At 30.8% G+C, this 12,998-nt stretch overlaps 1 protein-coding gene across 5 annotated transcripts; it reads right to left on the bottom strand.

Moving 5' to 3' along the window:
• Positions 1-6,334: 6,334 nt before the first annotated feature.
• Positions 6,335-12,998, bottom strand: LOC105636142 (ABSCISIC ACID-INSENSITIVE 5-like protein 2). Of its 5 annotated transcripts, none has more exons than XM_012219337.4 (4): positions 12,844-12,998; positions 11,654-12,322; positions 11,486-11,557; positions 6,335-6,645 (listed from the first exon to the last, which is right to left on the bottom strand). In XM_012219337.4, exons 2-4 carry the CDS (start codon positions 12,311-12,313, stop codon positions 6,565-6,567), a joined length of 813 nt encoding a protein of 270 aa, XP_012074727.1. In that variant the 5' UTR covers positions 12,314-12,322; positions 12,844-12,998; the 3' UTR covers positions 6,335-6,564. The 5 variants fall into 5 exon arrangements, with proteins under 5 accessions (XP_012074727.1, XP_012074736.1, XP_012074718.1 ...); XM_012219346.4 differs by having other exon boundaries at positions 11,654-12,326; positions 12,844-12,997; XM_012219328.4 differs by lacking the exon at positions 12,844-12,998 and having other exon boundaries at positions 11,654-12,609.

Genomic DNA, 12,998 nt, shown 5'->3' with positions numbered 1-12,998 from the left:
TGGACCACTAGGGTAGAACAACGCCTTAATCGCTAAGCCGCCCCAACCCTTGCAAGTTGAAACGCAGCTTGGTACGCTCTTTGATGAGGGCCTAACACGGTCACGGAATTTGTCCGTGACATCCTCCCCCACTCAATCTTCGGCACGTCCTCGTGCCGAGGGAGAACGACTCGCCCTTGGACCGTTCTTGCTTTACGCCCCACTTCGACCCACTTCTCTGGCTCTACTCTGGCCATGCTTGCTCCAATACACATGCTCGGTGCCTGAGGACTACGTCATTGCTTTGACACCGCCGATGCCTAGGACTGCGCCATTGCTTCGACATCGGATGTAGTAACGATGCCTAGGACTATGCCATTACTTCGACATCGCTTGGAGATGTGGTGCCTAGGACTTCGTCATTGCTTCGACACCACGAGGAGCTAAGACACAGGGCGGTACTTTTGACTCTTCCCTGGAGTGTGTGTTTAGTCGACTGGGATTTATTATTATTATTATTATTATTATTATTATTATTATTGCGAACCAACAAAATGAGAAGTTTGTCTAAATTTGTTTATACCAACAAGAATTTTGTAAAATTGCAATTGAAATATGGTAGCTTATGAACTTGTGGTTTTGAGAAAAATAACAAAATAAAATAAAATATTACAATATTTCCCATTTTTTCAAATGTTGTAAAAGGTTTTAATTGTTAGTAAATTCCTTGAAATCTTAATTTAATGGTTCATGGTTGTTTTTTTAAAAATCATTTATTAAATGAGTTTATTGTTCATTATTTAATTTATGAATTATAATTTTAACAGTATTGAATTATTTCTAAAGTATAAGATTGTGACTTCCAATTTCAATCAAAGCCAAATTTATCATAAATATCTGAACTCGGCTCCGTTTGTTTCTGTAAAATAACTTGTAGAAAAATAATTTACTGAAAAATATTTTCCAAATGACTTATTTTCCGTTGTTTGGTTGTAAATTTGAAAATTATTTTAAAATATTAAAGTCTTTATCTCATAATACCATAAAAATATTAATAATAATAGAAATTTTATAATTTAAAAATTTTAGAAAGTTTTTAGGATAAATGGATATTATAAATGCAAAAGAATGCTTTAAAGAACAATTGGGAGAAAAAAAGCGAAAAAAGACAAGCAATTATAGATGTCTTTGTCATTAAAAGAAAGGGAGCCAAAGCTAAGCAAAAAACCATAAATGCAATGATTAAAAATAGGAAACCAACTGTTCAAAGCATTTGCACGTTTTTATATACGTATGCATTACCTCTTATCTTGGTGAGAAATTCATTTTGCTTCAGTTATAAAAATATTTAGTGAATATAGAAAAGATTTAAAACTTCCTAACTATCATGAATTTAAAGTTACATGTTTGAAGAAGGAAGTCGACAATGTAAATTTAATGCTGGAGAAATATAAAATGAGTAAAGCAATAAATAATGTACTTTGATGTCGGATGGACGGACTGGTAGCAAAGCTAGATCTTCCATCATTTTTTTAGTTAACAACCTAAGAGGAACAAATTTTCTCAAATCCATGGATGTTTCAGATATAATGAAAGATACACAAAAAAAGTTGTTTGAGCTGCTTGATTCATTATTGGAATAAGTTGAGGAGGAAAATGTGGTTTAAATGGTGAAGATATAACTTCAGCTTATGTAGCTGCTAGTGAATTATTAAAAAGGAGGCAAAAATTATTTTGATCTATTTGTGCAGCACGTTGTTTTGACTTGATATTGCATAACATAGGTGAGCTACCAATAAAAATAAAAATAAAAAAGTAAAACAAGTTTGTATTTACATTTATCGACATGCTTAGGTCCTTGACATATTTAGAAAGTTATCTAATAAGAAAGAGTTAAAGAAAGTCGGAGTTACAAGATTTGCTATATCATTTCTTACTTTAAAAAGTTTTAATGAAGTTAAACTTTCTCTTCGAGCTATGTTTGCTTGGAAACAATGCGCTAAAAGTTATTATCATTCTAAGATGAGACAAGAAAAGTATAGGTAACTTAGCTATCTGATGACAAGTTTTAAGAGTCAATCAAGTATTCTTTGAAATGTGTAACTCCTCTTGTTAAAGTTTTAAGATTTATGGATAGTAACATAAAACTAGCAATGTGATATATTTACGAAGCTATAGATAGAGCAAAAGAACAAATTGCCAAAATTTAATAATCAACCAACAAGAAATGAAAGCATTTGAAAGATAAACGATACATGATGTGATTTGCAACTTCATAGGCTACTTTATGCACCGGCTTTTTTCCTTACTCCCAAGTAAATTCTAAATTCTAAAATTTAACAACATTTGGTTAGTTTATTTCTTTAGAAAAAATCAAATCACCGTATCACATTATAATATTTTTTATAAGTTCCGATATAGCGATTCCTTTAATGTGGATGTGGATATGGAAGTGAAAATTAATTTGTAGAAGACAATATAGAAGATGGACATGTATCTTGAAACCAAAATTTAAAATGATCAACAATTCGAAAAGTTCAAGAAATGAGAGGGATTGTTTGACATGTGCATAGCTATTTTAACAAGAGATAAAAAGCATCCCAGTATTATGTTTATTTATTGTTTGAAACTTTGAATTTTTTTTTTTAAAATTTTTAGTGCTATAGAAAAAAGACTACTTAATTAGTTTTTCTTTTTTTATATATATTTTTATCTTAGCTTTATGATGAGAAATTTATATTAAGCATTGCTTCTTAATAAATTATGAATTCTATTTTTCTGATATTTTATATAATTTGTTTTACATATGTAGAGCCAAGAAACTTGAAGTTTGATATGAAAGAAAAAAGGAAACTTGTAGATAAGAAGAAGAAAAAAAAAATACAAATTATAAATGGTGGTGGAGAAGTAAATATAGAAAAAAAGAAAAAGAAAAAGAAAGAGGATATAGTTATGTTAGGAGATGATGAGGATGAGGATGAAGGGCTTTAAATTAGAGATGATGAAGATCGACGAAACAATATAAATTTAGTTTATTTTCATTTTCAAATTCTAATTTAATAGTTTGATATTTTGAATTTAGAAACAATTTTCAGTTATTAGATTTTTATTCAATACATGATTTGGCATTAGAATTTTCAATTGAATATTCAATACTTTTTAATAAATTTATCAGGGACTATACTTTCAATTAATGTTCAAAAGTTATAGTGAATCTTATTGGAATAAGATTCAATTTGCCCTCTGAACTTGGGTACGACATACAATTTACCTAAAATTAACTTTTTGTACAATTTGTTCCTTAAATTTTCACTAAAAGAATAAAATTTCCAATTTTTGAAGAAATTTTTTGTATTTTTAACTAATAAAAATAACCTAAAAATTTTAAAATTAGAGAATAAAAAATATAATAATAATTATAAAACTTTACAGTATTTGATTTAAAAATACTTTAACAAATATTTGATTTAAAAAAATTATAAAATTATAAAATTTTCATTATATTGAAATATTTGGTTAGAAAAATATTTATTATTTATTATTTGATTATTTTTAATTATATTTAATTTAGATCAAATATTTAATTACTTTTTAATCATATTTGATTTATATTAAATTTTTTTTAGAATAAAAATCGGACATTTTGTACTTTTGTTGCAAGTTGGAGGAGTAAATTGTATAAAAAGTTAGTTCGTACAAATTATATATTGGCCCAAATTTAGGGGGACAATTTGAGCTTTATTCCAATCCTACTATTCGACTTATTTCTCAATTTAAAAAATGAGACTTCTAACTCATGATTCGATTCTCATGTGACAATCATAAATGCAAGAAATACTTTTTATTATTTAAAAATTTTGCAAAATTATTGTATTTTTGGAGAGAAATTGAGTTTGAGCATAAAAAATAAAATTTAATGACCAATTTGAATTTTTATTCAAAAATAACAAATAAACAGAAGAAATAAAGATAGATTATATTAAATTTAAATGACTTAATAATCATCTAACGTATATAAAAAAATTCTATTATTTTTTCATCCACTTAACAAAATATTTGTTAATCGAAATAAACATGGGGAATGATTTTTTTTACAGAGAAACTTAATAAACTACGCGATGCACGGGTTGTTTTATTATTATTTTTTAAAAGATTATTTTATTAATATATTATAATTTATACTTCATAAATTGTATTTACTAATAAATCAATAAAAAATAAAAAGGTCTCTTAATTAGTGTGAACTAATAAATTTATTTTTATAGTTGTGAACCAACAAATATAGTCATAAATATAAAATTTTAAAAATAAAAAACTAATTTAAGATTTTTGTTTAATAGTTTTTTCTAAAATAATAAAATCTATAATATGTATACACATGGAACAATGACCATATTTTGCATTCATAATTACTTCATTCAACAGTTTGAAAAATTCAGCTAATCCCACAAAGGTCAAGTTTATACATCAATAAAATTAAATCGTTTAGCATCACCACAATCGAAGGAAATAGTGTTGTAAATGCAAAAGTTTATATTAATACCAACTCAGCATATACAAAACCATTCTTTTTCTACTTGAAGCTGTACTGAAAAATAAAAAGAGTTTATACTAACATAATTTTTTGAGTACTAATAATTAATAAAGGCAACAAAGAACACTAAAAATAAATAAATTGATGGGTGCATGTGATTCTAAACAAACTGATCTCAAACAATGGTACAAATCGAGATTTTAAAAAGAGAAAAATCGCAGCTTCAAAGTCAAGTGGAACAATTTTAAGCATATAACTCCAAATCATGCACAATTTTGATTGAATGTTATTGCCAGATAGGAACGATGACGGAAGCAAAATACTCTTTTTGAAGATATATGTAATACACTAACTAATGCGCTGTACAAAAGAAAAAAAAGAAAAAAAATTCAACTTACAACAAATTAATAAAAGAAAGAAAGCGAAATAAGCCACTGACTATAATGATTATATATAGATACAAATAAGCCACTGACTATGATGATTATATATAAAGACAAATATAAGTATAAAATTAAAAATTTTCAAAAGCCAAAATATCTTTAAAAGTTTTAAATTTTGAAAAAATGAAAATCAAATATTGAATAAAATAGAATAGTTGTTAAATTAGATTAGATTTCAAAATATATTGCCTATTAGCTAAATATTAATTTTAAAATTAAAAACCATATAACCATCCAATCAAAATATAGAAAAATAAAGAAAAAAATCTAAAAATTGAAATTAAAAATTTTCAAAATTTTAAAAAAATAAAAATTAAATACCAAATAAAATAGAATAATTGTTAAACTAGATTAGATTTCAAAATAATATTGCTATTATCTAAATATTATAATTATTAATTTTAAAATTAAAAAAAATATAACCATCCAATCAAAACATAGAAAAATAAATTAAAAAAATTCAAAAATTACTAAAAAAAGATAAAATAGAATACTCAAATAATAAACTGTCAATTCACATCATTTTGCTATATATATATAGATGTTAGAAATAAAGTTTCAAAATAAACAAAATATCAAAAAGGTTTACAATTTTTTTTTTTTTTTTTTTGGAAAATGAAAGGTTTACAAATTAACATCATGTTAATTTTGGTAAAAAGCAAATTAAGTAATACCAAAAGTAACCTTAAAAAGAAATGGCTTCTGTGATTTAACCACGATAATCGACTTTGGTGACCTGCAACCGACTTTCAACGGCGACAATAATGACAATAGAAAATGCGACGACGATACGGCAATGATAAAGGTGACAATAAAAAGAAAAGATAGCAAATGAATAATGAAAATGTCATTATTTTAATATTTAAGGTCAAACTGACTTTTTTTAAAACAAAGTTTCAAAACACGATATTTATTACAATATCCCTTTTTACATTCATTGAGAGGCGGATGGGCTCAAATAACACTATGGGCACACAAGAGGGAGTAATTCTCCCCTGAACTCACCAAATTGATGAAAGCACTTATGATCGAGAGGACTCGCGCTCGAGATCTTTCACTCTTCACAAAAGGCAAAAGACCACATGTGAAATGCTTTAATTTGTCTTTTCAAGTATCCATTTATTAAAGGACTAAATAATAATTTAGCTAATATTATTCCCACGCAAAAAAGAAAAGAAAAGAAAAGAAAAAAAAAGGTGGTCACCTCCATTTCTTTTCAAGCCTCAAGGAAAAACAAAGGTGATTTCAGTCTTTCTTTCTTTTAAAATTAGGATGTTTTTCGCAATTACAAAATTGTAAATCTATGATGAGTGGCATAATTTATCCAGTATCCGCTACAATTTTATATGGCTTTTATGAATATTTCAAAACTTTAACAGAGAACAAAACCAATTGTTGCTTCATTTGCAGATAGCAAGCAAAACAAGGCAGACCCTGACTGAACATATGAACATGGCACATTTTGTGCCGTATAAGAAGATATAGTTAATTTTGAATGTACATGGAACCAAAACCTAGTAGAGGGCAAGTATAGTTTTCCCCTCAAGACCCAAGAAGCTAGCACTACAACTGGACCAACTATAAAACTCCTCATATCAGATACAAATATCAGAACAAACCGGAGCTCGTTCTTCTAAGCTGGTATTTTAGTTCTGATGAAGGTTCACAGGGAAACATCTCCTCAAATTCCTACAAGCAAAATGAGAAGGTGTTAGGACCTGCATTTGCCTGAAAGCAAAAAGAGAATTACTTCTATATGAAAAAAATGGCAAGGACATCAAGAAATGCATTTTATGGTACAACTGAACATTTAACAGCCGAAAATTTGTGCAGATATAGTTCACTCTCAGGTTTTTCATATGCACGGCCAATTTATTATTACGTAAATATAAGGAGAAAAAACACCAGATATTGATATTTGTTTCAGCTTTATACAGGCAATTTTTAGCAAAATAGTTCAGAACAGCAGAGAATTATTTAATAATTAATGTTGTGGAATATCGTGCTCAAATGCAGTAGTCCATTATGGTGATGTTTGGTGTGTAGTGTGGGGCTTGGATGCACAAACTCTCAGGCACAAAATGCAAAGCAGATCGAGGACTGGGAGAATGCACAGCCAAGATGGATTCAAATACAGATACTCAAACTACTACAAACGAAATCATGCCTCCTCAGTGTCCAGGATATTTACTGGAGTACTCATGTCTATATGAGATACCAAATGCATTATAATTATTCAAATTGGATATACTCAGCCAAGTGACTGGCTAAGTATATCCAAGGTAACATATGATAGATCTATTAAACAAGTCAAACCTCCGATATACATCCACACCTATCATGAGGTGAGTTTTAAGCATCCAGTTATCTCAGACAAGTAACTTAGAAGTCATTGACACAAGCGACAGGAAAACTAAGACTTGTGTCAACAACATGTTAAATTCCACCAGCAGAACTAAGTTCATATATGAGTAGTTCACTTATAGTTACTAATAACACAAACAAATGACATTTAGACTCCTAGTAGAACTAGCACCATTATTTCATTGAGATGAGAATGAAGCGTCCGCAATCAGGCTGTTTCCTATATGAGAACAAAGTAACTATAAACCAAACTCTAAGATAGAGAAAAAGACTCACCATCATGGTGAGACCAATTATATATATATTAGAAATGAGTCATGCCAACTAGATTCCAATTCCTCTTATCTTGTATCACTACAAAACAATAAGTGGATTTAAATGATTCTTTAGAAGAATCATTCTGAGGAAGTCCTTATAAATCATAACCAACAGACATCTTCTGGACACTGAAAGTGCAACTTTTGAAATGCCAAAAATAATTTAAGGCGACATGCTACACTTTTGTTAACAATTGAACTTGCAACAAAAAGATCAAGAACATACCCCACTCATCCAAAGTTTCCATAAAATTTGTTGTTTCAATTTACATTGAAAAATGAAAAACCATCTGTTCAGAACATTAATGTGGAAAACAGGTTATTAAGCACATGAATGCTTGACTAACAACAAGTTCAGTGTTGTTAAATGCCCAAGGTGTACCGAAGTGCAAAGGGTCCTGGAGCCTAAGCAGATAGTTTAGCAACCGAAGCATTGCAAACAAAAGTCAAAACTTTGTTAGAATCTAAAAACAAGAATTTCTGACATGTATATAATAAAAATACTACTAAACTCTCATCAATTTTTTTTAAATATAAAAAAGAGACCGAAAGATGCAATATACAAATGTCAAAATCAAGTAATTTAAAATTAAATCAATGTATCAAAACCTTCAATCGTTTATAGTTCTTAGACTAATCAATAATCAAGACTAACAAAGAATTATAAATAGATGTTCATCGTTTCCACAAATTAGTTAGAACAGTAAGGAAAAAACTAAAAGAAACAGGTGCACCTAAGCCCAAGGTTGCGCTTCAGCGCCTGGTGGGCCTAGGTGAGCCTGGCCAGATTGGGCCCTCCTCAACGTAGTTGAGGGGCAGACACTGTGTCTGGATGCACCTTGGGCTTATGCGGGCTCTCAACAACAATGATCAATTCGGGCAAAGAGGTTAAAAGAAAAAAAAAAAAAAGAATGATTCATAGGTATCTGCATTGAAGTTTAAAGCTTAAGATTTTCTTTTTGTAATTAACTTTAACTTATACATCAAATGAGCTGAAAAAGAATAATTTAGATGAAGAACTGAAAATATCAAAATGATCTTTGCCCTATTTGTAGGCCAAAATTGAGTATATTCAAAAGTTAAATATTCTAATAGCCTAATAATGAAAGAAAATTTTTAGAAAGAGCTTTCATGACTAAAACAAATAACCTTTTTAATATGAAAAAAAAAAATGGTGGCATGACAACATTCCAAGAACAATGCCATCATGCCCACCTTTAGCTTGTCTAACCAATTATAACATATCAGCCATTTCATGGTAGAATTTTCAATTCCGTGGTTAGTATGACACATTTTAGGATGATGATATTTTAATTAAAGGCAAAACAAAGTTAGCAGCAACACAACCTAACATACTGTATATGGAAAAATAGTTGTTACACTATAAATTTGTTTTTTTATAAGGTTGCCTGAAGACAGAATAAAAGAAGAAAAAGGATAAGAGACACACACACGAAAGGCATTGAGGGGAAAAACTAGAAATGAGACATCAAAATCACCAGATTTTTTTTTCTTTCTTTAATTTTTCATTTTTTCTTTAATTATTGTTATTGTCTAACTCTAATTAATGCATTCAATAAACATCTAAAATTCCAGGCCTACGCAATTATATTTCATTCCACAATGTAAGCAATTACATTTATAAGAAGGGTAACACCATTATCTAATATAACAACAACTAAGCCTTAATCCTAAACTAGTCGGAGTTGCTGTATGAATCCTTTGTTTCTCTTCCACTTAGTTCATCATTAAGCTCGCATTATTGCCAAGACCCCTATCTAAAAAATGCACAACAAAAGAACAAAAGAGGAAATCAGACAATTCAAATCATGTAGAGCAAAGATGGATGAACTAAAACAGATCTACAAACAAGAAGGGATGGAGAAGAAAACAAAAGTAGAAGGGGAAAAACAATGCTTGAAAACTAAAAAGAATTGATCCTTTTTGTGCCACACCAGAAAGTGAAGTTAGCTTGAAGGTGAGGAATTTTCTATAAGAGTTCCAAATCATGTTCATTATGCCTCCCCCCCCCCCCCCCCCCTTCTTCCCCCTTCTTCTTTTCGGATTTTTTTTCTCGGACTCGTACCGATGCATTAACAAAGACAATGTCATTTGACTGTCCAATGCTGCAAGTATATCCAATCTGTGTGTGCAAAAGGAAAACATTGCCTCAGGCCCCTTTGGTATGTGTACCACGGAAATGTCGCCTCAACTAGTGCTACCCGAAACAATTAGATGGTACAGATGTCCATGTAGCACAAGTTACAAATATTTAGGATCTGAACAAATAGATCGAAATAGGAAGATGTTAGCTATGAGATTAAGATAAGATGTATGAAGTGGCAAGGTTGCAAAAGAGCCAACTAGGTTGAAGGGGAAACCTTGTAATCCTGCCAGCTTTAATGCATTGGGCAGTAAAAAACATTTCACACAAGATTGAAGTGGTTGAAATAAGGATGCTAAAATGGATATGTACAAGAATCGGTTGCAAAGCAAATATCTGAAAAAGATTAAACTGGAACCTATGAGCAAAATATTGAGATGATTCTTGACACTTGCATTGTAGACCAATAAAATAATCTCCCACAAAAGCTAAGTAAATTGAAGTGGTAAGAGACAAGAAAAGGGAATACAAGCCTGAGCTGACATAGGAAAGCAGTGGAAAAGGATATAGGAAGCCTAGATATTTCTAAAGAAGTAAACTCAAACTGGATGGAATGGAGAAAAAGATTCATATAGCCAACCCGAACTAGTTTGGAATTAAGTTTCTGGTCGAGTCTTGAGCATTGACATTGGAAACCACTAAAACTTAGACTTCCAAAAACCTCAGCAATCATTTCTACTTCTACCCTTAAAAATGGTCTCATCCTCAATAAATTAATAGTAGAAGACATAAGGTTGAATATCAATATTTGTTGAAAATAGGATAATTTCCAAACCAATAGTAGCAACTTATGGAGTCTTAGAAAATTAGCATAGCACACAAGTTTCAGCTTAGAAATATACTGCCAAACCCATTCATAAAATATTTTTGGAGCATGCATGATTGTGTAATGCAAACATAAGGCAAAAAATATAATTTCATAGAAGCACAGATGGCTATGCATAAACATGAAATTGTCTGCAGTACGCATGGCAATTTATCACTTTTCTGTTGAAGGATGATGTCAAATGGTAAACAATAATATAAGCAATTTTTAGAAAGAGATGATAAGGGGGAAAAAAAATCTAAAGAAAGCCAGGGAAACAAGCTCCTGGAATTGAAATCAGCATGTAATTAATGCTGTGAACTTGAATTTCTCAATTCCAGCACAAGGTACTTAATAGATCAAAAAAGTACATTTGATCTAATAGAATTATTTTGTTGTATCCAGACTAATATTAATCCAACCCGTTTCATAAATAAAATGTGATCAGCCAATATGCATATTTTGGAAGGTTAGTATTTCATAAAATGGAGTTTAATGGAGCATAGTTATCGGTGGAAAGGTGTCAAGTCTCTACATGAATGAGTTTAAGGATATCTTCTTCAAATTAAGGATAATCCAATTTCCTCATAATTTCAATACAAATTTCTGCTTTTACTTATCCAATTAAAAAGCAAATCTAGTGGGCCCCATGACATATAAGCCTTTCATTGGTCACTGAATAGAAAGCTTCTGAATGAAGTTATCAGAGTGTTTTGGGATGTAACACTCATGTCCAACAAAGTTCACAAAGCTTAAAAATTTTAGGGTGGGGTGTTTTGGGCGGGAGAGGATTGAAGGAAAAGAATTTTCAAAATTATCATAAAATAAGAAACAATAAGCATCTCTGAAAAAATAAAAGTAAATATAACAGATTCCTACCTTCTCTTTCTTCAGCTTTTTATTCTCCTCCTCTAGGCGTGAAACCTTGCTAACCAGTTCATTATGATAAGCCTGGATATTTCGACAATTGGTGTTAGGTTAATGATTAAACAAACTTAAGGGCAAGCCAAACAAATTAAACAAATATCCAAACATCGAAAGGAAAACCTGTTTTCTAGCTCGCGAACGGGCTGCAGATTCCCTGTTCTTGATTTTTCTCCTCAACCTTCTCTCTATACTTCTCTCAAGAGCATCTGGTACATCCCTTTTCCGCCCTGATGTAGTAGTGTCAGATAAAGTACCAGTTGATGGTGATGAAGACAAGAGTATTTTTTGTGGGAAACCTTGAGGAGTCACTCCATCAACAGTTATCAATTCCACAGAAGGACTTATTGATGCTTCAGCAAAAAGGCCTGCTTGCACCAAGAAGTCCTCCAAAGTTGTTTCACCAAGTAGGGGTTCCCCCTCCTGACCTTTCAAGTCCTGACCAAACCTCTTCTTCTGACCCTGCTGAATCTCTTTCCAAACCTGATCCACAGTCTTCCCGCTCAACGCCCTAGCCAATGTTAGACTAGCCTGGCGCTGGAGAGAAGAAGCTGAGGAAGTATTTTCAATGTCCATCCCCAAGGACGGATTAGCTTCAGTACTCCATACATTCTTAAGAAGTTCATCAAGGTTCATACTCCCCAAGGATTTTCCTAGATTTCCTAATTGGTTTTCTACTTCATTCAAAGTTAGGCTATACCACGAATTTTGCCTTGTCAATTGACATGGTTGTACATGATTATGTTGGCCATTACTTTGAGATCCCATTGTTTGAATCCCCATTCACCAAACCTATCTTCATGCCAAAAACCAAACCCAAAATCATAAAACAATTTCAAAATGGTTTTTATCTTTGTCCCAACAAACTTGTTCATTGAACAAAACCCAACTCACAAAAAGATGCTGTCAATTCAAAATGCAAAATAAAATTTATAACAAATAAAATAATAGTGAATAAGAGAAACCCAAATTATGAAAGCCATTTCCACCCATTTACCCATCTCTAAATCCCTAATGTTGGATAATAAAAAGGTAAATTACAATAGATAGACTGAGATCGAAACCCCCCCCCCCCCCCCCAAAACATTTTTTTTAAAACAAATTATGTAATTTGTTCATTTCCCATATAATTCCGTGAGGAAACAAGGGTTTAGAAAAAGAATTAGTTATGGTTTTTGTGTCTGCGAAATCGTATCGAGTTTACAAAAAGGAGAAGAACAGAAATCGTTGAAATCCCAAAAAGGGAAGACGGTAACAGTTTACACAGTAAAAATTATATTTATGAGAAGGGAGGAGAAGCAAATTATAAGTACCTGGAGAAAAAGGATTTGGCAACAACAAAGATACAGATCTTAGAATCAGAAAAAGAGTAAAGAATTCCCGTCCGTTTGCTCACTTGTTGCGATATCAGGTTTCCACGTATTATTTCACTTATTTATTATTATCATTCTTACTTGTCTAGCCCAAC

This window comes from Jatropha curcas, chromosome 5 (genome assembly GCF_041381405.1).
Source record: "Jatropha curcas cultivar XTBG-Jc1 chromosome 5, XTBG_Jcur_1.0, whole genome shotgun sequence".
Classification (NCBI taxonomy): Eukaryota; Viridiplantae; Streptophyta; class Magnoliopsida; order Malpighiales; family Euphorbiaceae; genus Jatropha; species Jatropha curcas.
The sequence above is the reverse complement of the archived record's forward strand: the minus strand, read 5'-3'. Positions and strand labels throughout refer to the sequence as shown.